The 26,384-nt window shown below is 41.8% G+C and overlaps 3 protein-coding genes across 7 annotated transcripts; 1 reads left to right on the plus strand and 2 right to left on the minus strand.

The window, feature by feature from the left end:
* Positions 1-262: 262 nt before the first annotated feature.
* Positions 263-22,944, minus strand: LOC111601595 (protein encore). Of its 5 annotated transcripts, none has more exons than XM_023318258.2 (12): positions 22,797-22,944; positions 11,125-11,465; positions 7,214-8,135; positions 6,988-7,129; positions 6,751-6,904; positions 6,297-6,683; positions 6,005-6,234; positions 5,411-5,767; positions 3,177-4,083; positions 806-3,115; positions 629-731; positions 263-492 (listed from the first exon to the last, which is right to left on the minus strand). In XM_023318258.2, exons 2-12 carry the CDS (start codon positions 11,440-11,442, stop codon positions 431-433), a joined length of 5,892 nt encoding a protein of 1,963 aa, XP_023174026.2. In that variant the 5' UTR covers positions 11,443-11,465; positions 22,797-22,944; the 3' UTR covers positions 263-430. The 5 variants fall into 5 exon arrangements, with proteins under 5 accessions (XP_023174026.2, XP_023174024.2, XP_023174025.2 ...); XM_023318256.2 differs by having other exon boundaries at positions 6,988-7,144; XM_023318257.2 differs by lacking the exon at positions 22,797-22,944 and adding an exon at positions 12,278-12,415 and having other exon boundaries at positions 6,988-7,144.
* On the plus strand, positions 22,111-22,707 carry LOC111601582. Its single transcript, XM_023318237.2, has one exon. The coding sequence runs from the start codon at positions 22,111-22,113 to the stop codon at positions 22,705-22,707; it is 597 nt and encodes a 198-aa protein (XP_023174005.1).
* Positions 22,945-23,310: 366 nt separating the features above from the next.
* Positions 23,311-26,181, minus strand: LOC111601559 (succinate--CoA ligase [ADP/GDP-forming] subunit alpha, mitochondrial). Its single transcript, XM_023318201.2, has 4 exons — positions 26,014-26,181; positions 25,187-25,635; positions 24,101-24,385; positions 23,311-23,999 (listed from the first exon to the last, which is right to left on the minus strand). Exons 1-4 carry the CDS (start codon positions 26,048-26,050, stop codon positions 23,784-23,786), a joined length of 987 nt encoding a protein of 328 aa, XP_023173969.1. The 5' UTR covers positions 26,051-26,181; the 3' UTR covers positions 23,311-23,783.
* Positions 26,182-26,384: the final 203 nt, after the last annotated feature.

Consider the following 26,384-nt stretch of genomic DNA (forward strand, 5'->3'; position numbering starts at 1 on the left):
CACGTATTTGTTTTATTTTTCTTTTATTTTCTTGTTGTCTGCGGAAGTTTAACAATTGTTTAACACTTTGTTGCATTAAGCTTGCAGTCCCGTTAGCTGCTGCACCCTCCCATCTCAGTCTGCTCTGTTTCTGCTTCTGTTTCTGCTTCTGCTGCTGCCCTTTGCTGCTATGCTCTGTTACATCATTTTCATCTACTTCATCAACAGCGTTCTTCACTCTTTCACTTTTCGTTTCATTCGGTTTTCTTTCTGTTGGTTTTTGTTTTTCTTTTTTTTTTTGTCAACTACATTATGTTCCACTAGATTAGGTTGCTATTTATATTTATCTTAGGTATGCCGTTATGTTTATGTAGTTCTTCTATTTCCTCTCTTCGTTCATGTTGTTATCTCTCTTTATCCGCCAGTTGTTCAGATTTAGCAGCTGGCAGATTTACCGCGGACGCGAACCTTTGTAGTTCGGATTGGGATGACGACTTGGATGACGTGGAGGTGCTGCAAAGAGGTGAGAGAAATTCGTTGATTAAATTTGAATATAGATTAGATTTAGATCTCCTTGTTAATAAGCTAACTTGCTTGCCCCAGTCGATGCCCAATTTTGATTCACTGCTGCACTCGACTTGTTTCTCACCTTGTATCATCATTGTGGCGGGATACATGCCAGTTACCTGGGCCATTTGCGGTCGGATATCGCTAGAGGGCGAACGTCGACTGTTGGGCAAGGCCACCGAGGGCTGCAGACATTGAGAGACAGAGGGAGGAAAGATAAGTATACAACATTCCTTATGTATATTCAGAGTACACTCACGTGCGCAAAGTACGTCTGGCCATACTTGATGTAGACACTAGACGCGCCATTCGGATTGTAGCCACCGAGGGCAGCCACGCCGCTGAGCACCGCTGTAGCCTGTTGGCTGTTGGCTGCTGCTGCTGCCGCCGCCGCTGCTGCCGGATGGTGCAGCTGGGCTGGAATGTGCGAGGCACGCGGTCCGGCACCGCTGCCGCCGCCAGCATTGCCGCCGCCGCTGAGATAGAGAGATGGCGGCGAGGCGTTCATAGCGGCGCCCGTCGAATGATCCACCACAATGTACTGGGTGCCCAGGCTGGTGGGTGGTGCATTTGTGGCATTGGGCGTATTGGCGGCGCTGCTGGTGTTGTTGCTGCTGCTGCCACCACCGCCGCCTGCAATACTGTTGGGCGAGTTGTTGCTGCTCTCGTGGCTGCCGCCACCGTTGTTGCCATTGGCGCTCGGCGAATTGCGCTGCGAGACGCTGCGTCTGAAGTCCGCATTGATAGACTTTTGACTACGGAAACTGGCCGCAGCCGCATTCAGACGCACTGGCGGCTTCGTCTCGTAGCTAATGCCGCCTCCTCCTCCAGCTGGACTGCTTGTCGATGGGGCATAGCTGGGCGGTGGTCCGCTGATCAGGGGCAGCTGCGTGGGCTTATTCTCGCGTTTTCCCAGTCCATGTGGCGGTCCACGATGCGCGGCATGATGATAGCTCGACGATGTCGACGGTCCACCCAGGGTAATGCTGCTCGGAGAAGCACGCGGCGTCGGTTCGTTATTGGAGTTGAGCAGCGGCGTCTTGGCGCCCGTTGGCATGCCGCCCAGCGGCAACGAGTGACGCGGATTGTAGCCACCCGGATGGTAGGGCTTGCGACCGATGCTGGGCGTATTCGAGCCCAAGCCACTTGCATTGTTGTTGCGCTTCTCGTAGGGTGTGCCATAGCCGCCGTCGTTGCTGCTCTGGCTGTGATAGTAGTGGGACGCGGTGCTGTTGCTATGATAGCCCGATCCGCCAGCTCCCGAGATGCCACCACCATTGCTGTTGGCGCTGCCCCCAACATTTGGCGCGGGTGGTGTGCTGAACAGTGGTGCCTGACGACCAGGCGCTGCTGGCGTGCTCGGCGCCGATTGAGAGGCGGCCACATCCATGGCACCGCTGGCTGCCGAGTAGAATGGTGTGGCTGTGATGAGAGCATGATGTGGTGCCGTGTGCTGAGCCGCTGACGGTGGCGGTGGTGGCTGCTGCTGCTGTTGCTGCTGCTGCTGGAGCACCGCATTATGCGGTCCCGCCTGCTGTGTGCCTGCCTGACCGGCTGCATAGGGGAATATGTTGGTTGGTATCAGCGCCGTGGCATGCTGAGCAGGCACCGTATACACATGAGCACCGGCAGCGGCCGCAGCAGCCGCAGCAGCATTGAGATCTGTGTTGGCCCCCGCGCCGCCATGTGCCAGCGCTAGCGTGGGCAGCGCATGATATGTCGTTGTGCTGGCGCCGGGCGTCGTGGCGATTAGCTGTGTGGAGCCGGCGCCTGGATGGTGTGCAGCATTGGCATGGCCAGCTGCCGTCGCTGCTGACGGATAGCTGACATTGTAGTGTATGGAGCCGCCGCCAGGCGTACGCTTAACACGTCCACCACCCCCCATATAGCCACCGCTGTTGTTGCCACCGCCACTGGTGATGAGGTGACCGTTGGTGGACTGTTGGCCGCCAGCTACCGTGGGCGGACCAGCCGCTGTGGCAGTTGCGAGATTCAGTTGAGCTGCGGCCTGTGCCTGAGCCTGAGCCTGCACCGATGTTTGACCAGTGGCCGGCGGCTGGCCAGCTGCTGCAGTTGCCACCATGGGCGTGGCCGTGACTGCCTGCTGGGGTAGGGCATAGTAGGGTATGGTATGATAATAATGATACGGATAGCCAATGGGATACGTGGCCATGGGCAGCTGCTGCAGCGGTGCACCAGACGGATCGCTGGAGTAGATCAACGGCCCCTGATAGATGGGCGCACCATTAGGAGCGGCGGCAGCAAACTGTGCTGCCGGATAGGTGGCGGTGGCCATTGGCATCACAGCTGTAGCAGGACCAGCCGGCGTCTGGTATATGGCCTGGGCGGGTATAATGCCGTCGCGCTGCTGCTGTGCCGGATCGAAGACAGGTATCATGTAGGTGCCGCCGGGCAGCTCGCCAGCCTCCTGTGGAGCGAATATCGCCTGCGTTGGCTGACCGCTGCTCGTCAGCTGGAAGAGCGGCTGCGAGGCAGCACCACTAACCGTTGGCTGTGGATACGCTGCATACACCATGCCCTGGGGCACAGCATAGATGTTGCCATCGGGCTGTAAATATGACAAAGGCATTCATCTCAAGAGTTAGCTCAATTAACTAAAGCCTACTCACCCCTTGCTGATATGTGGTGGCGCAATAGGGCGCCGCGCCATTGGGCGTGGTAGTGGTATGAAAGACGGTGGAACCATCTGCTGCCTGATAGCTTTGCGTATAAGTCCAGCTTGTCGTCTTGGGCTCCTCGGCAACTACCTGAGCTTGGCTCTGGCTGGCTGGTTTCATCTCGCACTGGCTGTAGGGCGTGGTGCTGGGCGACAGCGATTGGGCGTCACAATTCAATGGAACTGCGACCACTGGCAGCGGCGTTTGGCTAGCTGGCAGCTCCTGCGGTGATGACACACTAGCTGTTTCCGTTTCCTGATCCTGCAACTGCAATGGTTGTGGCTGTTGTTGCTGCTGCTGCTGCTGTTGCTGCTGCTGCTGATGCTGCTGTTCGAGCTCCTTGTCGCCGGCACAGCAGGCAGGTATGTTGGGACTGGTTGCCTGATTCTTATACTTTTGCACCTCAATGCGATCATAGTTCTTCGTGGACGTCGAGGTCGTAATGCTCAGGCAGGCCGTGGCACTGGACAGACTATCACATTCGTCGCCCTTGCCGCTGCCCGACTCGCACAGTGATTGCAGCTGCTGCGGCTCGTTTTGATAGCTCTCATAGCTATCGGAGCAGTCCATGCCAGGCGATTGCACCTCCTCGGCATAGCTCTCCGTGGAACTGCACGACAGCTCAGCGTTGTACATCGGTTGCTGTAGCGGCAGTGATTGTTGCTGCTGTTGCTGCTGCTGCTGCTGCTGCTGCTGCTGTTGCTGCTGCTGCGGCGGCGGCTGATGTGGCGAGGACTTGCGATAAGATGCATAGTTGCCGCCCGAGTTGCCGCTCGACTGATAGTTGCCGCCATTGTTGCCTCCATGCTGCAGCGCCTGATTAGGCGGCAAGTTGGACGGGTCGTAGTGGTAAATGGAGCTGCAAAGCATACAAAGGACGCCAATTAGTTGACAAATATTAACAATTCTCCAAGTTAATTGTGTTTTTGGATGCTCGCTCATTGCATGCAAAAATTGTCGCGCGTGTCTTGTATAAAGTATAATAAAGGAAAGTACGGTTGTCAGGGTTGCCACAGTTTTGCGAATAGAGTGCGCAGTGAGGGCGACGGCAGCGACAGACATTCTCTTTGATATATAAATATATATATATAGATATATATGGCGAGTATTATAAATAAATGGAAAAACAACAACAACAAATGCGAGAGAGAAAGAGAGAGAGAGAGAATGATGCAATGCAATTAGAACGAACAACAATTAGACGACAACACTGGCAGACGGCGCATTTAACAGCTAGTTAAACTGCCTGTTAACTTTCTTTGACAGAGACAACGGCAGCAGGCGATCGAAAAAAGCTGGTGAGCAGTATATATATATATATATATGAGAGCTGAGCGAGAAATGTGAGCACAGCTGAGCTATGTGTGTGGGTGGGTGTGGGTGTGTGTGTGAGTGGGCGCTATACAGGTGAGATATGGTGAGAGCGAGTGACTGCGGAGAGCTGAGAGCTGAGAGCTGTTTGGCGATTGATTGCTCAGCTCTCATTCAAAATATATTTGAGCGAGAGCGAGCTGTGATTTGATTTTGATTTTAAGGCAGATAATTTACAAAAACAACATCAACAATTGAAAGTAGCACATCGAAATGCCATTAATATAATGTAGGTATACATAAATATATAACAGGTATGCAAAAAAAAAAGTAAAGGAAGATAAATAATCAGAAATAATCTGAATTCATTTAACGCGTAAGTTGACTTTGCTTAGGTATTAATATATATGAAAAGAATAAAGAAAAACTAGTCTCGACATGCCCAACTCCAAAATACCCTAACTCTGAGCAAGCGAGACAAAACTAACGAACGTCAACAACTTAATAACATTAATAAAGCCTGCTAGACTTGAGTGTTATCAAAAGTCATTCAACAAAAATGAAATAGACAAAATATTTTAACAATAAATTTAACTATTTTTGCCTCAATGGGCAAACAGACCGACAAAGCAGAACAACCAAATAGTCCTAATATAAGCTATATGGTAAATATTTGAAAAATAATTTGCTTTAGAGTTTTTAAGATGATTTTGTTCTTATCGAAGCATTTCGAAAATTATTTTTATACAATTAACAATTAGTAAAAAATATTAAAGAAAAACAAAGCATTGCGTTTATAACAATTGGCTGCATAAATTATTATGTTGTTTTGCATTTTTTTTTTGTTTTGTGTGTTTTCGGTTTTTGTAAATTACCCGTCTGCATTGAGAATTGGTTGGAGGGTTTGCGGATCAATGAGGACGCTGCCAATTGGCACACTCGAAATGTCTGTGACGGCCCAGACGAGTCCCGATGCTGTTGCCGACGACTCTGGTGTGCAGGACGTTGCTCTTGTTGTTGTTGCTGCCGTTGCAATTGGTGTTGTTGTTGATGGCTGTTGTGGTAGCGGTGGTGGTGGCGTTGCTGCATGCTGCAGAAACGAGGCCATGCCCCGATTAGAATTGACCTGCGCCGTCGGCTGGCTGTACTCCGGCGTCTGTCTATCGCTGCCGTAGCCGGTGGGCGAGGGCGTTACGGAATCGGAGCGCACGGACTGGGTGCGTGTCTTGTAGCTGGATATATATTTTTTTTTTTGGTAAATGTTGTAGGTTGTTGGTTGGTTGTTGTTGTTGTTTTTTGGGTGGCATACAAAAATGTTTTTGTCAATTTTAACAACAGTTTTTTTTTAAAATTTTGTTTGTTATAGATAAATAAATATATATAGAGAGAGAGAGAGAAAGAGCGAGCGTATTGGGTATGGCTTGGTTGAATCTAAATTAAAAATGTGAATTACTCCGAAGGCTACTCACCCGCTGCTCGAGGGCGACAGGCGCCAGGGTGTGCTGGTGCTGCCAGTAGAGTCCTGTTTGGCAAAGCCGCTGCCGCGTCCGCTCTTGTTCGAATTGGTTGAGTCACCGCGTGGCAGCGAGCCGCCACCGGGTCCACCAGCACTCGGCGGTCCGCCATAGTTGCCAAAGTTGTGCGATTTGGGCACCGCACCACCAGAACGCATGCCGCCACCATCACGCGACTCCGTCGACTGTTCAAGGAAAGCAACAATTAGTAAAGACAGCTTCGTATTTGCCAGCGCATTCGACTCACATTCTGCATTTGCAGCATTTTGCCATTGGGGCGCTTGGGTCGAGGCGGTTGCTGCTGCTGCTGCTGCTGTTGTTGTTGTTGCTGCTGCTGCTGTTGCTGCTGCTCGACTGCATTGTGCCAACCACCGTTGCCACCGCCAGGAGCACCGCCATAGCAATCCTCATCGTAGCCATCCTGCTGGGACGTACGATTGAAGATGCGACTGCGTGCACGATCATAGTTCTCCTCGCGCTCCTCAAAGCTCTTGGCCTTGCGATCGAGCATAAGACGTTCCGGACAGAGATAGGGCGACTGACGCACCTCATCAAAACTGTGCGTATCGCGCTTTAGAATTGACTTGCGCGCATCTTCACGGTGATCAGCACGCACCAGAGATTTGAAGCGAATCTGTGGCGAATAACAGAGTTAGCATATAATTTATACATATTTATAAATCAAATATCGAATGGCTTACCTCTGGTATGCGAGTGCCTTTGGTAACGGCCACTATGACGCACTGTTGCGTCTCGGAGTCCACATTGTGATCCATGCCAAAGAAGGCAGCCGTGCGATGGATTAGCATGCGATTATACGAAGAAGACGACGGAAAGCGATACTCACAGCCACGACTGTTATGGAGGGAGATAAACACAGATTGATATAGATTGATATAGTTTGACGAATTTGATTCAACTTCAGCCCCAACACTCACCCCTTTTCCTGCACAAAGTCTATTAGATCCTTTTCAATCTTCAACAGATAGTTTCTATCCTTTGGATTCTTGTTGAGCGTGTCCCGGAAGAAGGTCAACAGATCGGTGCCACCAAAATCCGTGTATTGTTCGCTCGAGTTTTCTGATTGATGAAAGACTAGAATCAATGAACTGAGCTATGCACAATGGATTGCAGCATCCACGTTATCTGGATGCTAGTAATTACCGCGCGATATAAAGCCTGATGTGTTGTTGCTCGAATTGTTGGAGTTGCAGCCCAAGGTTTGACCATTACCGCCACAGTTGCCGTTGCCACCGCCGCCAGCACCAGCACCGCCGTCAATGCTGTTAGACGAGCTGCCCGTTAGGTTCTTCAAGCGCGGCTTGGAGCCCTTGGCATTGGTGTTGTTGGCGCGATGCTTCTTGCCACCGCCGCCCGTGCCACGCTCATAATGATATTGCTCCTCCTCGTGGTTGCTGTTGCTGAGATTGCTATTCTGGCTGGACATTTCGTGGCGTTCGTGACGCTCATGTCGCTCGGCCGCCTTATAGTTCATGCCTGAGTTGTACAGCAGTGCGGAGGAGTTCTGGTTGTTATTGTTGTTGCTGCTGCTGTTGTTATGATGCTTTTCCAGTCCGTTGGATTTCAAGTCAACCACATACTTTTTGCCATTGTTGCTGCTGTTGTTGTTGTTGTTGCTGCTGCTACTGTTGTTGTTGTATTCAATGCCAGAGCTGCCATTGCTATTGGTGCGATTATGATGACCAGCTCCAGATTTCTTGGGCGGCGACAGCTTAGGAAACTCGGACTCATCACGCAACGGCACATTCAGCGGCTGCTGCTGTTGCAAATGTTGCTGCTGCTGTTGCTGTTGCTGTTGCTGCTGCTGCTGCTGACTAGTAACAATCACAGCGGGCGTTTCCATCAGCGGCGAGTTGCCACGTCCAGTTGATTGTGCTTTGCTATTGGTGTTTATATTGCTATTGTTGTTGTTGCTTAATATGGCATTGTTGTTGTTGTTGTGCTCATGGGCATCGCTGGGGTGTTGTTGCTGCTCGGCGGCGCCTCGCGGCGTTGGCGTGCGTGGCGGCGATGTAGACTCGCGCATGGCATGGCTGCGTGTAAGATGTTTGCCCTTCATGTTGCCCTGTGTTCGGTTCATTGGAGTCGAGTAAAATAAGGAGAGTGAAAGCAATTAGTTTCGAATTAGCCACCAATTGAATGCCAAAGGTTGACAGACCGAAAGCAAAGCAAAGCAAAGCAAAGCAAAGCAAAGGACAGGACAGCACAGCACTGAGAGGAAGCTAACCCATAGAGCCAGCCAGTCAGCTCTACGTTGCGATGACGTTGCCCGACATGATGCAATTGTTGGCTCATTAAAATGTTAAGCAAATGCCAGCCCAGGCGACGTTAACGATCCCCGCACATGTGTTCAAAGCAGGCAACGAACAGGGGTGAATTTGTTGTGGGGCAACAAGAAAATCAATGCCTTATTTGCTAGATTCTTAAGATACCCTCTAGATGCTTTCTGCTATAAGTAGTAGAAGTTGGCTTTATACAGCATAAACTAAGTTAAATTTGTTAGATTGACATTACAGTAAATCCCGTCTAAAGATCCTTTCAAATCAATTTTATAAATATATAAATTTTTATAAATTTATAAATTATAAATTTTATTTTTCTAATATCTTGCAGCCCATTTTGCTTTCATCTACTTTGCACATATTTTCAAGTTTACTCATAAATCCATATCATTACAGGGTAGGTCTGAGTCGTTCACTGCTCACCCTACAACAAACATATACCTTGCCTTGCGACTGTTGCCGTGCCAGCCACATAAATCGCTTCATAGCCTGCGCTGCCATTTGACATTTAAACAAACGTCGAAGGACAACGCAGCCATATCAGTTCATCAATCAGTCAGTCAGTCTGTCAGTTGGTCAATCGGCCAATCGGCCAATCGTTTAGTCAGTTATTCAGTTAGCAAGGCAATTCGATTGGGTTTTCCACTTTCCATGCCACATTGATTTTTATGTTCACACTCAACTTCCACCTATTGAACCTCATTAATCAGTAAGTTTTTGGTAAGCTTAGACAGCAGCTGCTACTTCAACTCGCAATCAACAAAATACTTCCAATCCCAATACACGTTGCAGAAAGCAGAGCAAAGCCAATAAAGTCACAGTCAAAGCGATGAGCACACACTTACAGCTAATATACAATATATCGCCCTCTTTAAGTATACAAATCAAAAAAAAAAATAAATATATATATATTATATTTATATATTTATATATATATAAATATATAATATATATATATAAATATATATAAAGTACATATATAATGCATCTCCTATATACTTTTGTTTATATAGTTGGCGATCACGTATAAATTTTACAGTTGACAGCTTTTTTGTGTACAACTTGTTCTTATAATAATTAGTAGAAATTTAATTATAAAACTATATATATTATTAGTATATATTATAAATATATATATATGTATATATATATATATATATATATATATATATATATATTTGATTGATATATTCTTTTGTTATTGCATTTTCCCTCAAGCATTGACCACAAGTACAAGTAATCTTTCGAGCATTGAAAAGCTGCAGCCGAGGGCATTTCAATTGTCATAGAAAAAGACTTCTTAGACCATAAAATTTATATAGTTTCTTGATGACAATGATCAGATTAGTCAGTATAGCCTTGTCTTGGTATGTTTCTATGCAAACTGAGCTTTTGATAAGATGCTTTCTTGATGAAACATTTTGGTTTGGCAGGCATTTTAGAGGCTGAATTTGTCTGAATCGAAGGTCTATATAATAAAGGTCTCTAGTCTTTGTGTATCTTTAGATAGATAATATATAGATATAATTAATATCAAAGACAACTTATTATAAGACTGAAAGATATGAACGAAATGAATCCAAAATTAGTTTTTGATTGACATAAACATATCTTATTAATGTCAAACTGCTCTAACTTAGAGCTATATAGGAAAAATCGATGGCAAATTAGTTTTTATACGAAAAGTATATCTACTTAACTTGAAACTCTAAGTCTATGCTTTAAAGATAATATGCCTAATCGTATCACTTTTAAGAAAGTAAAGGAAGTATTGATTAGAACAAAACAAATTCCATCTTTTTCCAGTTTTACTTCTCATGTGTGTGTTGCCTTAGTTGCGGCCCAACTATGCAGGTGAAATGGCTTCTAACTCACGCCTTCAGTTAGAAAAGCTTAACAGCAAAAGCTTCTGCATGAACTCCTTATTGGTCATATCTGCTGCACCAGCCTTAAATCTAGCTAGCTGTCAATAGCTGAGCGGACAAGGTTAGAAAACGTGTTTAGCTATTATTTTCCTGCTCGTTTATAATTCAAATTGACCACATTTGAATAATCAAAGGGCAGACTTCGAACTTCGTGTTGGCCGACTTCCGCGAACGTCATCAAATGGCGGGAAAAATCAATAAATCGACCTTGGGCGACAGAGTCCAAACAGCAGCAGCCCGCAGCAGCAGCAGCAGCAGCAGCTGGTGCTACACAAAATTCTTTGGCATTGTTTTTATTGTTTGCCTGGTGGTTAATACAAGTTAGAAACAATTGCAATCGAACTGACTGCCCCACATGCCGCACACACACGCTTGCCCCAGCCACCCACATAAACCTTGAACTCCGCTTGTAATTGGAAAAGCGCTTGGCCCTGCCCGTCCAGGGCAGCAATCATAAAGCCATTTTCAATGCAATACTTTGACATTCACTGCAATTTGGGAATTTCCAGCAAATCGAGTTTTCCAATAGACCAGTTCCTAGAAACTGCAGGACAACACCCCACCAACCACCCGCCCACCATTGTTAACCTGACCTGACCCAGTTGTGTGCAGTTTTTGGGCGTGTATCTTTTTTGCACGGACCAGTTCCAGTTCACGGCTGCTGCACGTGCAGAGAGTCAAGAGAGCGAGATACAGAGAGAGAGAGAGAGGCAAACTCGCAGCGGGAAATGGACACACGCTCTGTGTAACTGTGACTGACCCATTTATGTATGCATTATATATATACATATCTCGATAACTATATAGTTCTATATATTTGTTGTTAGTTATGATTCTGTTTACTTACGCGTCTATTGCCAAAACTGTTTTGACGCCCCAAATTGGAAGCGTTCGATTGCTCCTCGCTGCAGTTGTTGCTGTTGTTGTTGCTGGTGGCTGCTGTTGTTGCTGCTGCTGTTGATGACGTCACGGCTGCTGTTGCACTCGTAGTTGCTGCTGCTGCTACTGCTGCTGCTGTTGCAGGTGCTGGTGACGTCGCAGAATTGTTGCTGGCAACGGCGGCGACAACAACAACGGCGGTGGCCGCAGTGGAGGTGGCTGAGGCGGAGGCTAAGTTGGTTGGAATATTTGTAGCGAGGGCTACTTGAGATTTTGTGGAACTCATAATCACAGTTTATGTAAAATGTACTGCAAAAGGAGAAACAAAAGGAAATCAAATTATTAATTGAAATTGATAAAGCTTTTGTGTATTAATAAAAATAGTATTTAACATATTATATTTATAAAATTATTTGTATAATATAGCTTAAAATATATTAGTAAATAGTAAAATTATTAATATTTAAAACATTTAGTTTGAGCATTAATTGTAAACTTAACTGCCTAAAGGGAACTGGGAAATGGGTCAATTGAAGAAACAGCTATTGAGTAAAAGTCCCGGGAAGTATTTGATCTAACTGAGTCGAAGTTCATTCAATCAGATATATTTATTAAAAGTAAAATAAAATTTCTAAACATATCGATTTTTAAAGATTAAAAAAAATATGAAGCAAGAAACCACAATTAGGAATTTAGAGTAATCACATGATAGATCGACTTTAAAATACCCTGACTACTTGTATCCAAATATGGCATAATAAACCAAAAGCGAATGATATGTATATATATAAAAATGTGGTCCGACAGATATAGATATATACTTGTATATGGTAATATATGATATTTAAACATATCTGTCTATATAGTATGTCTATCTGTCCATATGGTCTGAGATACGTATTTTACTGTCAATTTATCTATCTATATATTGAAGTTCTAGAAGTGTGCTTCAATACTGTCTAAGACAACAATCATAATTGTTTTATATAGTTAGTTCATATTTGTTAAAATAGACGTTATAATTTTATTATATTTAACACTAACAAGATTTGCTTATATTAAATGTTTATATATAACATAAATTAACTTGTCACTGATAGTTTCTTTTAGTTGCCTTTTACCTTTGCGAGTGAGAAAAACTATTGCATTTTGCTTTATGCTCCAACTTCTTTTAGTTGTTGTTGTTTTTGTCTTTTTGGTTGGTTTCATAAGAATTTTTGCGTACGATTAGAGTTTTTTCTTTTTGTTTTTATTTTGTACGTATTTATTCTGAGTTTTTTCTTATATTTTTATTGTTTTTGTTTTTTTTATAATTTCAAGATTAAAATCATATTTTCATTGTCCAAAAATATGCCGGCAGTGCAGTTGATAGTATATTTAAAAAAATCTGTCTACGGCTTTTTCCTTTTTGAGCTGCTATGCCACAGGTTTTTAGATTGATTTTTTATAATTTGTGCGACTAAAGTTAGTTAATAGTTTAGTTTATACTCGCTTATAGAGACAAGGCTTAGTTTAGTTTAGTTTAGATATATATCTATATATATATATATCTCTATATATATATGTGTGTATATAGTATAAGTATAGTTATTGTTGTTGTTGATTATTTAGTTTGGTATTTTTTATATTTTCGTTAAAAAATGATGTAAAACGAAAAAATATAGAATCGAAAACACAATTTACTGAGATTTTTGTTTTGCTTTTGTAGTTATTGTTTTTTTTTTTTTTTTGCTTTTTTTGTAATTGCATTAAAACTTTTATAACGTTGTTTATCACATTTACACCATATCACCGAGAATCACAAACTGCCTTTAGGTATTTAGTTTATTTCTGTTGGTCTCTGCACTTTGCGAAGTTTTCTCAATTAGAATTATTATTAGGGGTTTTTTGTTCTTAAAGCTTACAGCTAAGTCATTAATAACTAGTCCTTAGAGTTTATGTATAGTTGTATACTTTAAAAATATTATTTAGTTAAAGCTTTTCTTTTGGTTGTGATTCTTATATTTTTGCTTGATTTTTATCTTCTTTCCGTTGATTTTCTTCTTCTTTTATTTGGTATTTGTTCTTCACTTTCTGTTGTCTATGGAGTAGTTCAGGTTATGTGAGAATTTCTTTGATTTGTTGTTTGTGGCACACATTTTGCTGCAAGTTGAGTAGCGATTCAATAAAAGTTGAGCGATTCAAAACTTTTCAGAGAGCGCGAACTTTTTTGTGTATGTATCTGTGTAGGCAATACATACACACACGCAAACACACAGGCATACACGCACATGGAATGTGACCTTGTTTACGATTTATTTTGATATTCAAAAACGTCGAGAGCAGTGTAATTGAAATGCGTGTGCCTTTGCCTGCCCCAGGATACGAACTAAAAGCGCCGCATACAGCGGCCAAGGGATGCTTTCTGCACACATAACAAACTTCGTCTCTCTCTCTCTCTCTCTTTCTCTCTCACACAGCGCGTTTCTCGCTCCCTCTTTGCATATATATCTCCTCTTTCACTGTGGAGTCTTTGACCAGTTGTTTTTGTTATTGTTATTCCTTCTAGCGAGTTCGTTGTCATAATTATGGTAATTTTTGATTGCTACAAGTTTTCTATTTCTTTTTTTGGCATAGTTTAGGTAGCGAATCCCTTAGAGGGTTGATGAACGATAAAAATGAAGGTTAAATAGCTCTAGATATAAAAGATAACTTTTTTGAGCGAAGAAGAGCGAAAACTTTTGTGAATTCATTAAGAATAGAAGTTGAAGACATTTAATTATTATTTTCCACAGTAAATTTAAGAAATTTTACAAAATTTATAAAGTAGAAGAAATTGGTAAAGATTGCATATAAAAATAATTTAAATTACTTTTAATTTCTCATTATTTGCCTTCATATTAAGACAAATCTCATTAAAATCTCTATCAATTACACCTCAATTTCTTTATTGCCCTTGCTCGGAACATAGATGAAATAATTAACGAAACCCCGTAAAAATAAATCGTAATGTTTACGCAGGGGCTCCCTTCTCGCAGAAAATCCAATTCTGAGACGCTGAGTAAACAAACAGACGAATTGCATTGGGTGAACATAAAACGCAAAAGCGAAATATGAACAAGTCAAAAAGGCACAAATGGATACCCATTCTCTATTGTTAAACCCAAGCCAAACCCACTTGTCATGCCATTCCTTGTTTTCTTCATACAAATGTATTTTTTGCATTTGTGTGTTTGGGAAATACCCGCGAAATGCCAGCATGATTTGGAGAAAGGCAAGCCACAAAGTAGAGGGCAAGAATAAGACGCGAATACAGGTGATAAATGGATGACGTAGTCGCCCGTAATAATAAACACGCATACGCCGTGTGGCACACAACCAAGAAAATGAAAAGAACAAGTCACCGAAAAGCAAAAGAAACAACATTTGCCCATTGCAGTGACAGCGACGAAGAAGACGCGGAAAAAACTTTGCCCGAAATGCATGTGCTCAACGTTACCCTGTTCACAGTTATTCCAATTCTCTGCTCCCGCTTCGGCCCATGCCAACTGTTTACAGCAGCTGTCGCTGTCGCCGTCGCCGTCTCAACATACTCGAAAAGCTTTGGCACAGGCCACACGCTGTACTCGAAATTGTGTTGCGGCTGTCAGAGTTTTATTCTTCTTGTTTCTTTTTTAGTGTTGTAAAGAGCGCAAGCGTTCTAAACGCCTGCGCTTGCGTGGGAGAGAGAAATACAGATGAGAGAGGAAGTAAATGCGAGCTGTTAGTGCGTGCATCTTATTAAATGTGAGCCAACAGGAAGTTTGCCGCGTTGCATTGTTAGAGCAAAAGGCCCAGAAATCTTTCAAGTTATTGCTTGTTTATACTATGACGACTATTTCGATAGTTGAGAAAAGAAAAAAACTGCGTCATTTGGCTAGGGCTAAAAATTTTACAGGGCTTCACAAACGCTAACACATTACAAGCAAGAACAACAACAACAAAGAGCGCCAATCGGTGGTTCGGCTATGGGGCGAACACACACGAACATCGACCCGAGCGCGACATGAAATTGAAACGAACGCGTGTATGCGCGCCTATGTGTATATGTGTGTGAGTGAGTTTGTTGTGTGAAAAACGTGTGTCGCTGTGTATGTATAATACACCAAAAAGTCAATGCAAAAAAAGGGCAAAGAGAAAAATCATCAAATTTGAAATGAAAATTCCGCTGGCATTTTTCACGCGACAAAAATCACAAAACAAAAAATGTGGAAAAGGCGGCGCACAACACAAAATATTTTCCTGCTTTGCTTTGCACTGTTTTTCTGCTTTGCACTTTTTATATATATTTAAACACTGCGCCGGGCTTTCTTTTCCTGCATACACATAAAAGTATGTGCATATATATACATGCATATACACACATATATATACATATATTACGTACGTTTGTGTGTGTATGTATATGTGTAGATATATGATATACGTTGCACGCACTATTTAATGTCTCCTGCTTTCGTTTTTCTCATGTTGTTGCTGTTTTATTAATTGCTACGCGCGTGCCATTTTCGTTATTGTGTGTGTGTATGTTTCCACACTATTTTCCGAACTGTATTTTGTTGTATTTTTGTATGCTTGATATTTTCGTATTTGTTTTTAGCTTCATCAGCGCAAACTAATTCATTTTCTCTTGCCTTCGCCCGTTTGCTTCATTGTGAAAATGTATTTTTAAGCTGCTGCTCCTCTGCTGCTGCTGCTGCTACTGCTGCTTCTGCTTCTACTGCTGCTGCTGCTGCTGATGACAATGACAAAGTTGACGACGGCTGCGACGAATAGGACGACGGCGACGAGCGCTGCGCTCCGCTGGCAGACATTATGGGAACACGACCGAATGGATACTGGGCCACCGCATGCGAAAAGGCCGTCAGAAAAGCAAAAGCATCGCTCAGGCTGGGGCACACACACATACGCACATGCACTCTCTTTCGCGTGGCGCTCGCTCTCTCTCTCTGTCCTCTATTTGTGCTGAGTGCATACACCAAAAGGGTGGCAAGGTAACTGTAAGAGCGCGCGTTCTCTCTCTCTATCTTCTGCGAGTCCGAGTGCGTAAAAGCTTTGCGAAAAAACAGGTTAAAGCATGTGGCCCCCGCGACCCGCTAACAGTCACTACCTTTACTCTCTCTCTCTCTTTCTCTGTCTTTTACTCCTTGTCTCTTTTTGCTTACTTTAGTGTATTATGCCCCAGAGCCAAAATGCGCACGATTTGCTTTTGGGGTGGCATTTCACATCGCTGTGTTGTCCTTCCTGCGTGCGTGTATTTTGTGCAGTATTTGCTGTTATTGTTGTAGTTGTCGCTGGGCATCATCTTTGCCTATCTACACATCGTTTTGGCTTCCAAGCAGGCCATGACAAGACCTTGGAGTAGCCTCTATATATGCCTGCATATGTACATATATGTGTATGTGCACTATATGAGTGTGCGTGCCAAACAGGATTGTTTATCGCAAATTTTTTTTGTTCTTTATTTATGCCTGAAATCAAACTTTATGATTCCCTAGTATCCAACTATGCTCAGTAGAAATTTCGATTGAAAGTTTATTACTATTAATCAAATTCAAGAGCACAAAGCTTTTGTTGCTACTTAATTTTTGGATTTTATGATAAAAGTATATTAAAATGTAGTATTTAAATCTATGACAAAGACAATTAAAATACAAAATTCGTAATATACATTTTTAGAATTCAATAAAAATACATGAATTCCTTTAGGTTTTTCCATACTAAAAGCATTCGCAATTTATACAAATATTTAAAACCCACATTCGGCTGAAAACTGGCAAAAAACGTATTTAAGACTGGAATTGGCTTTGCATTCGAAACTCAATCAAGCTCATAAATTTGATTAAAAACTATCTCAAAAAAACATAAAACAAAATATTCTAGTTCAATATTTGTTGAGAAAAAGTTGTTGCAGCAATTCAATTAAAACGGGAAAAACCCCTTTGGAAAAATTCAAATACCATTTTCAATGCATAGCTCTCCCAATTATGATTCACAAATTAAATTTGCTCTCGATGCTGCGAGTTTTCAGCCAATTTTGATGGCATTTCATCAATCGTGCACGAAATGGGCAATAAAAAAGCTTTTACGAATAAATAACTGTAAAATTGAAGGGGCTATTGAGAGGGGGCTTCTCTTTCAGCTGTCACGGTGCATTACAAAATCGCAATCAACTATATGCTTTGTGCGTGTGTGTGTGTGAGAGAGGATTTTATTGTCAGATGCCGTGACTATAGACAAAACCTCAATATGTGCCATGATTGAGTAGTTAAAGGATTTGCACTGAGCACACCGTGTCCTAGATTCAACAACAGAGAGATAGATAGAGAGAGAGACGACGCGAAATTCCAGCTTGAAAGTATGCAATAGAACGTGCATTACAATAAGCCACGATTGCAGCCATTAAATGCAAATTGAAAAGCAATTCGAGCGAAGTCGCAACGATTAGCTATACACACGCATCATTAAACATAAACAAGCAACAACGCAGCATCTGAAGGTGAGTCTGTGTGAGTGTGGGTCTCTATGCGTGTGCATATGCGTCGCAGTAAATTATTAATGCACACGCTACCAAACGGAACATTGGAAATAAAACGGAACGCCGACGTTGCTGGTACTTTAAAGCCGTCAGCTTTGATTCGGCTGTTTCTATTGTTTACGTGGAGCGCGCGCTCATTAGAACAACAAGACAGAGAGGTAGAGAGAGTGTAAGCTAAAGAGAGCGTACAAGTAAAGATGGCAACTTTTGACGACTGTTGCTCGGCTCTCGTAATATGTAAACGTAACGTAAACGTAATTCTACGTATGTGTGTGTCCGCGTATGAGTGAATGTCGTGAGTGTCGCGCCTTGTTGCAATTACGACATCTTATTTGGGTCAGCGTAGACAGAGCGAGAGAGAGAAACAGAGAGAGAGTGGTAAAGAGAGTGTGCGCCTGTCAGTGAGATAATGTGTGAGTGAGTGAGTTGACAAGTGTCTGTCGCACGTGTGAGCTTAAAAGCGCAATGCATTGCGTTTCGAGGCCAAGTGTCAGGCGTATATGAAAGGCAAGGATGCTGCGTTTAACACTTCCCGTCGTCGACGCCTTGAGTAGGTGTGGCATTTAAGTGTCACTGTGAGCCAAGAAATTGACTTCAATTAATAGCTGAATAGACCCAGCTAACTAATCTCATCTAATTAGCCGACAAATGCCAAAGGGCACAAAATCCTCGATGTTGTTGAGGCTTTGCTTTTCCTGCTTTTATGACGCAATTAAAATGCTAAATGTTTTATGACAAAACGCCTGTGGAGGCACTTTAATTAATTTGTCGGCCGTGAAAGGTGTTAACAGCAAGGACAGCCAGCAAGCACCTACTGCTCTGCTTCTTGCTGTTGTTTTTATTTTACTTTAACGCTTGACCCAGACAAGAGAGACACAACAGCCAAGAGTCAAATTCACTTTAAGCGCGGCGCGTGTACAGGCTGAAAGGACACCCCCGCACCTACCTCATACAGCCACGGCCGCAAACCTAGCCATGCCCCCACCACCCCACCCAACCGAGATTATGCAGCTTATATGAGAAGCGAACGCGTGGCTTGGCTTCATCCTGTGTGGCAAAGGCTGGCTTGTAATCATGTTGCCTTGTTTTTTAGCTGACACAAGATGAAATGTGCGGGCTGCTAGAAGCAGAGGCACAAACAGGCAGCAGCAGCAGTAAGCAACGCACGCTGTGGTCCTGTCATGCTCTCAAAGAGCATAAAACGCCAGCTAAGCACATTCAGACAAGCATACGAATCGAGCCTGACAACTACTGCTGCGCCGCTTAGATGACTCGAAGATGTCCTGCAACGATTGCGAGAATTAAAACTTAAGGCGGACTTAAGTTTAGCATGAAATCTGTTAAGAATTGTGTTTCAATTTTCCGTTTCTTATACAGAACTAAGTTCTGTATAGTAAGCGACTATAGGATATAGCATTATATGATAGACTGCCCTCTACATATATGAAAAATATAAATGTTTAGAAATTTATAAGGTTAGCAGAGTCCTTTAAAGTTGGTTATCAAAATTCCTATATCGAGCTAAGGTTTTCAATCAGTTTTTTTATAAGGACTTCATTTTTCCAGCAATAGAATATATATTTGTTGTTCCAGAAACATAAAAGTCTAACCAGCTTATGCATATAGAGTTAAGAACTAAGTTCTATATGTCAGAAACTCAGCTATACATATCGTCTATCAAATCTTAGCTGAATAGGAAACATTTCTCTATATATTGTAATATACAATGAGCTAATATATATGAATTGATCATAAGAAACAAAGACAAATAGCAAAGACATTGAGGTATATCATTATGTAGAGCTCCATCATATATTAAGATATATCATCATATAGAGCCCTATTCCAAAAAATATTATACTAATAAGCTCTATAGAATTAATAAATGAAAAGTAACTTTTAATTGATTCTAAATACTACTATCTTATGAGAACAACTACATATAACATATTATACAGAACAGAGTTATAGTAGAGCGAGACGAGAGTCGTGTTGCCATTTCAAATACCTACAGACTTCATAGCACTTCCCTTTAACTTTATTAAATTATTTACATTTCCAGAACACTTGACATTTTATGCTTTTATTTTCCAACACTGGCGCAAGTTAGTTGGGGCCTCACTCAAGTATTTCAATTGCCGCAGGTAGCAGAAAAAAATTCTTGTTGCATACACAAGGGGGCAACATGAGGTCGCATTTGATTGCTGCTTTTGTCTGTGACCCCTTGCTGACCCACACCCCGCCATGCCACCTGCCACATTCCACAGCCCCATGCCAACTGGGAGTTATGAATTATGCAAAGAAGCAGCTGCTCCTTTTGCCTGGGGCCCTATCAAAATAGAATACGCAGACATGTTTTTTTTTTGCTGTCCTCCTTGGGAGCTGAGCCAAATCGAAGATCTTATCACAGATTCATTAATTTTTATATATATAAATATCACATATATAAGGAAAATACTACATGCTCTGCATACAAAGTATAACAAATGAAATAAAGCGGCGTGAAAAAACTCATAAATTAATTTATACAAATTCTCAACATTTCTGCAAGGCACAAAAAAATTTGTGTTCAAGTAAAAATTGTGAATTTCTGTAAACAGAAACAAAAACAAAACGAAACGAAGCGAAGCCAAGCGCAACAACAACAACGATTGAAACAACAATTAACAACAACAAAAACTAGAGAATGAACCAAAACAAATCGAGATGACGACGACATTTCGTTCATAGCATCATCTCAACTAACAACAAAAACAATTGCAACATATTCGATGCATGCAACGCGTGCTGTCTGTTTCAGTTACATTCAGCGTAAATATCGACGACACAAAGATATAGGTATATATATATGTATATATACGTATTTAGCATAGCTATGCACTGGGCTAGCCAAAAGTAAATCCCATTGCCCGGGTTATTTCAGAAAAAAAAATAACAGAAAAACATTGTTTTAAGGCAATGAAGAACTAGTAACGACTAGTTAGATACTCAGTAATTCCAGCCTGCGTCTCTTCATTATAGTAAGAGCTGAACTATATCGACTAGCAGCTACTCTACTATTAGAAAAAAATACATTGCCCAGCAAATATTATGTTTTCTCATATTAGCATCAGATCTTCAAGATATAATATAGAATATATTACTAAGCTAAGTCGAATAATAATAAAATATACAAGAATCATATTAGTTTGTCTAATTCAGTACCCAAACCTCGCTTAATAGTTGCTGAAATAAGCTTTCATTTTCAGATCTTTAAGATATAGCTACTATGTCTATACTATGTATATAATACATGCATAGCAGCTCTGATAGATGATATAAGTAAACACTCACACATATATGAAAATCTACAATTCAATATGCTCAAAAACATCTAAGCATTACCCATCGATATCGATCTGATGATGACCTAGAAAACTTGTTGATATAAAATAGATATACGTGTTCCAATCTCCATATTTTATTCCAAAAATTCAATCAATTCAATTAAAAAACTGCATTTATACCAAGTTTATCTATATATTTAGATATTTTATCAATAAATATTTACGATACTTATCGATATGTGTTTGTATTAACTCAAATACGATAGCAATCGATAAGCAACTTTAACAAATTTTAAAATGAAGTCAATTCAATCTTCCTTTGTCATTTACCACTTTTACAGTAAGTACAGGGTATATGCTAAACTAACAACACAGACGACATGATCACGACGCAACGAACGCAAGCGCTGCCCTGCCTGGCAGTCTGGTCGGTCGGTCGGTCGGTCGGCCGGTTGGTTGGTCGGTCATTCAGTCTGTCGCTCGTTTGTCTCATACACAAAATAGATTTTCAATAAAAACCCACTCGAAAAACGCCAACAATGGCGCACAGAAACGCATCGAGATCCATTCCGCGATCTATTTTCGAACCCAAACAAATATATTTCTAAAATTACAACAACATTTAGCAAATACAATAAAGTTGAAGGAAAGAAGACAAAGTATGCAGAGAATTATAGTAATATGCGTTTGATCTAAGAACTAGATTTGAGCACTAGAATAGAGCTCCTCTAATAATGGGATTCAGAGTGGGGTGGGCATCATCAGTTACTTCTATAGATCTTAGAAAAGTTGTTTTGTTTTCTAAATGTTTTAAATTGAATTTTGATTAAATTAAATTAATCAGAAAAACAAAATCAACAAACGAGATGACAGCAAAATATAGGGCAACTATTTATTAGCCTGAAGCCCCAAAAATTAACCTGTTAATGTTAATTTTAGAATCAGAGAACATAATTTGTAATGATTTTTTATATCATTTAGAATATTGTACCTTTTTTAGTTAATTTATTTTATTAAAAATAAGATTTGTAGTGAAATTTGATAGATTTGATATTCATTCAACTATTTGGGTATGATCGGCAACGGTCCTAGGGGTTCGTTTCTTGATGAGCGAATTAGCCGACCTTATGGCAAGGAAGTGCTGCTCGCCAATTGGCAGGAGCTGCGTCAAGGCAGCAATGAGCTGAACGATTGCATTTTGCCAGGCTTAAAGCGAGTGGATGCCTGCCTGCGGCATACATCAGAAACACAGGATAACTTCGAGCCGATTAATCGGTTACAAGACCCCGATTATTCAAAGCAACTGTTTCTGGGCACCCGCAACGAAGCGCTGCACAACTTTAAACGCAATCGATCGTCGCAATTAAATTTCTCTTTCGATGAGGACATGCAAAAGAATTTAACAACCACCTACAGTATAGTGTACGAGATTTTGCCCAAGCTGGCAAGAGACGAGAAGAAGAGTATGGAGAGTGCATCAACCGTGCCGAGCAGGCGCCATCATATAGATTTGATGATCAGCTATGGCAATCGTACCAAAACGGGCAAACTCAGCCGGCGCCGGGCTGACTTGCACTTGGAGAAGTTGCGCCGCTTGCAAACGACTTATATGGCGGAATATGAACGAAATGGACTACACCCGGCATTTGAAACAGGAATTTGCGAATAGTGATTAACCCAAATGTATAAATTGTATAATTAATTATATGTCAATTTGGTAATATTCAATGTTTATTGCATTTTAATTATTTTACTCACCATTTTCAGTTCTGCTGCCCATTGGAAATGCTACAGCAGGCGTTTTGCAGCACACGGGCATTGTGTTGATTGCAACTATTTGGACTGCTGCTGTTGTATTTATTTGTTTCTGGCTGCTGTTGCTTTTTACACACACGTCTTTCTATTTAATTTGCTTAGCACACGAAATGTTTTTATAAATTGCACAAAGAAATTTTTTCTTTTACGCTTGACGTGCAAGTGTTGCAAAATTCTAGCGGATTTTATGCAAACAGCTGGGGTAGTGCTGTAATAGCAAGCGATAGCTATCGATAACTAACTGCAGTGCAAAATGTACTCATTAACTAACAGTTGGGCTCCACATTCTGCAATATTAACAGCTGGGATTTATTTTGCATTTGCAAGTGCAGTGTACTCATTGTAGCTTCGTGCTGTACATTAACATTAACAGCATGGGATTTTTTTTAACATTTGCTGTATAAGTGCGCGTGTTGTTTGAAACGCTTATTTATTTGCTTTGTAACCCAATTATACATTTTGTTGTTTTTAACATTTATTTCGAGCTTGAACGTTAACAAAATAGTTTATGGCATATTTAAATAAGGCTGGTTGACTTTTTAGTGCCATTTAAAGCGAGTGCAGCAACAAAATTTGAATCTTAAGTGCGCGGTGCAGTATTTTCTTCCAACTTTTGATATATATATATAGAATATATATGTAGGTGGTACGGCAGTTACTTAAATTAAATTTGTTTCTATGGAATACATAATTCAGTTCATTCTAGATCGTTTTTTTATACGTATCGCAATTCGTATTCTCTTCACATACAATAATTTATTTAGGATTTCGAATAATTCAGTTTTTGTGTTCACTTCTTCACTTTTTGCTTAATTATTTAATAATCTTTACTGCTTTGCATATTTTACTCATCTGAGTCGTACGTATGGTACCTCGGCTTTGTCACATGTCAATTTGTTCAATTTGTTGTTGATTTCTTTCTGCCTTTAGCTAAACTAGCTCCAAGCGCTTCATCTCCTTGAACAGCTCGTCACCCATGTTGGCAGGACTTCTGGTAACAATGACGCCAGCCTTTTCAAGAGCGGCAATCTTATCGTTGGCACCGCCCTTGCCGCCAGAGATGATGGCACCGGCATGACCCATGCGACGACCAGGTGGTGCCGAGACACCAGCAATGAACGACACCACCGGCTTGGCCTTGATGCCCTATAAGCGATTAAAGAATTCGATTAGTTTGAATCTATACTTAAGATAAAGATCAATTCTAAACAGCGTGAATCCGCTCTCCATTATACTCTTTTCCTTACCGTATTGAACTCCGTCAAGTAATCAGCAGCCTTCTCCTCAGCCACACCGCCAATCTCTCCAATCAAAATGATTCCCTTCGTGTCGGGATCCTTGAGGAACACATCGAGGCAATCGATGAAGTCGGTGCCATTGAACGGATCACCACCGATGCCGACGCACAGCGTCTGGCCCAGGCCCACCTCCGTGGTCTGATGCACAGCCTCATAGGTGAGGGTGCCCGATCGGGAGACAACGCCAATCTTGCCGCGCTTGTGAATATGGCCAGGCATAATTCCAATTTTGCACTGCAAAATGCAAAATGCAAAATATTTAATCAAGCTATAATAAAATGTGTTTTCATATGGATACGAATTGATAAAACCGGTTTCGCGCCCAAGAGATAAGCGCAAATAAACAAAAAGTAATAAAACCGTATTTACTCGCTACGATGGACTGGCCTGACGCATTCAACATCTATCTTCTAATCAGATCAATTATGTGAACTTCTAGACTAAGTGCGTCGACACATACACAAGTTGTTGTCCAATGTAGTCGACTTCTGCATACCCTGTTTAACAATTGAGAGATTACAAGGCGGCAAATGACCTTTAAACTGCGACCTAGAAGAGCTCAGCAGTCGCTCAAAAACTAGATTGTGACATATATATACCCTTTGAATTCACACCAACAGGGTATAATATATAATATATATAAAATTTTCGCTTGAGTTAACTGTGTACTTTAAACTTCGGTTAGACATTAAATTATAGCAAACAAGCATCAACTCATATACCCCTTTCAACACCACACACAGGGTATATCTGGCAATAATCTTTGCACTTCGTACTTTCACATAGACAATCCCAAATTGCATGCTTATAAATTATAAAACATGCACAGTGAAATTCAAAATACCCTCCTTAGCATCTCTAACAGGGTATATAACTTAACACAACCAACAACCGGCAAAGCCAATCGAACGTTTTGCTTTGATTTGTGTCGAGTGAACTTTGCACCCAGCACTTATCTCCCTTATCTCTTGAGCGGCCGTCTTCATGGGCATCACATCATTTTTTTATTGTCTCTGCTGCTGTTTTGGAACGAACCTGTTCGGGTGCAATGATGCCGGGGCAATTGGGGCCGACAAGGCGCGACTTATCCTGGCTGACCAGGGCGTGCTTCACCTTGACCATGTCGTGCTGTGGCACACCCTCCGTTATGCATACAATCAGTGGAATTTCAGCGTCAAGGGCTTCCATAATGGCAGCGGCAGCACCGGGTGGTGGCACATAGATGACCGTGGCATGGGGATCCGTTGCCTTTTTGGCTTCCGCAACGGAGGCAAAGACGGGCAGGCCCAAATGCTGAGTGCCGCCCTTTTTGGGCGAAATGCCACCAACGAGCTTGGTGCCATACTCCAGAGCCTGCTGGCTGTGAAACGTTCCCTGTTTGCCGGTGAAGCCTTGACAGATGACTCGGGAGTCACCAGTCAGTTTCAGATTTCCACGCGTCTTGTTATACTGCGAGCCACAACGTACGCTGGCCGTGAAGCCATCTAAGAAAGGGAAATAGAATAGAGTTGAAAATTTCCCAATTGACAATTGCCTTTTTGTGTTTGTTTTGCTTTTTTCGGGTCACATGCGAACCTTGAACATGGCCCACTCACATCTCTAGCTCTGCCCTCTTCATATACATACAGCATGCGCACACACATGCACTCATGTGCCGCAATTGCAGCCACGTCGTTTTTACTGCTAATCAGCATACAGTCTTTCCAATTAATACAAACCAATAAGTAACAGCTGCTACTTGTTGCCGCCAATCTGATTATATATCGCTTTATATGCTATAAATTGCACGCAAGTTATATAATTTTACACACACATAAAAATGTTTCGCAATAGGTATTTTTTCATTGGTTTTTTTTACTTGCCTCGTACTTTCAGCAGCGCTCTCATTGAAGCAGCCATTATATGTGTATGTGTGCTTTTGTTGTTGCTGTCGCTTGTGCGAATTGAAGCTCTGCAGCTTATTGTTTAAAACGCGTTTAATTAGTGCAAACGACGGCGACGGCACACGGATCCTCAACACGATATATCGCATTAAGCGCAGCGATACATCGATTAGCACAGGTGTCACTGACAATCGTTAAGGTTACATCTCTAAGTCTATTAGACGATAGCTAAATTATTTATTTACCATAAAATTATTATTTAAATATTTCAGTATTAAAAAATATTACTAATTTAAATATTCCAAAGGTATTTCTTATGCGAAAGGTATTGGTACGCATTGTTAAGCAAA

The sequence above is a fragment of the Drosophila hydei genome, unplaced genomic scaffold, assembly GCF_003285905.1.
Source record: "Drosophila hydei strain 15085-1641.00,03,60 unplaced genomic scaffold, DhydRS2 tig00008128-arrow-arrow-pilon, whole genome shotgun sequence".
In the NCBI taxonomy this organism is placed as follows: Eukaryota; Metazoa; Arthropoda; class Insecta; order Diptera; family Drosophilidae; genus Drosophila; species Drosophila hydei.

Bases quoted from the DNA above. Each gene is read 5' to 3' on its own strand.
- LOC111601595 (XM_023318256.2), bottom strand. From the start codon at position 11,442: ATGAGTTCCACAAAATCTCAAGTAGCCCTCGCTACAAATATTCCAACC. The intron at 7,145-7,213 runs GTAATTACTAGC...CATTGATTCTAG, and splicing joins ATCAGGCTTTATATCGCGCG to TCTTTCATCAATCAGAAAAC. The intron at 3,116-3,176 runs GTGAGTAGGCTT...TCATATTTACAG, and splicing joins CCACCACATATCAGCAAGGG to CCCGATGGCAACATCTATGC.
- LOC111601559 (XM_023318201.2), bottom strand. From the start codon at position 26,050: ATGGCTGCTTCAATGAGAGCGCTGCTGAAAGTACGAG. The intron at 25,636-26,013 runs GCAAGTAAAAAA...TCCCTTTCTTAG, and splicing joins AGCGCTGCTGAAAGTACGAG to ATGGCTTCACGGCCAGCGTA. The intron at 24,386-25,186 runs GTTCGTTCCAAA...TGCATTTTGCAG, and splicing joins GCATCATTGCACCCGAACAG to TGCAAAATTGGAATTATGCC.
- LOC111601582 (XM_023318237.2), top strand. From the start codon at position 22,111: ATGATCGGCAACGGTCCTAGGGGTTCGTTTCTTGATGAGCGAATTAGC.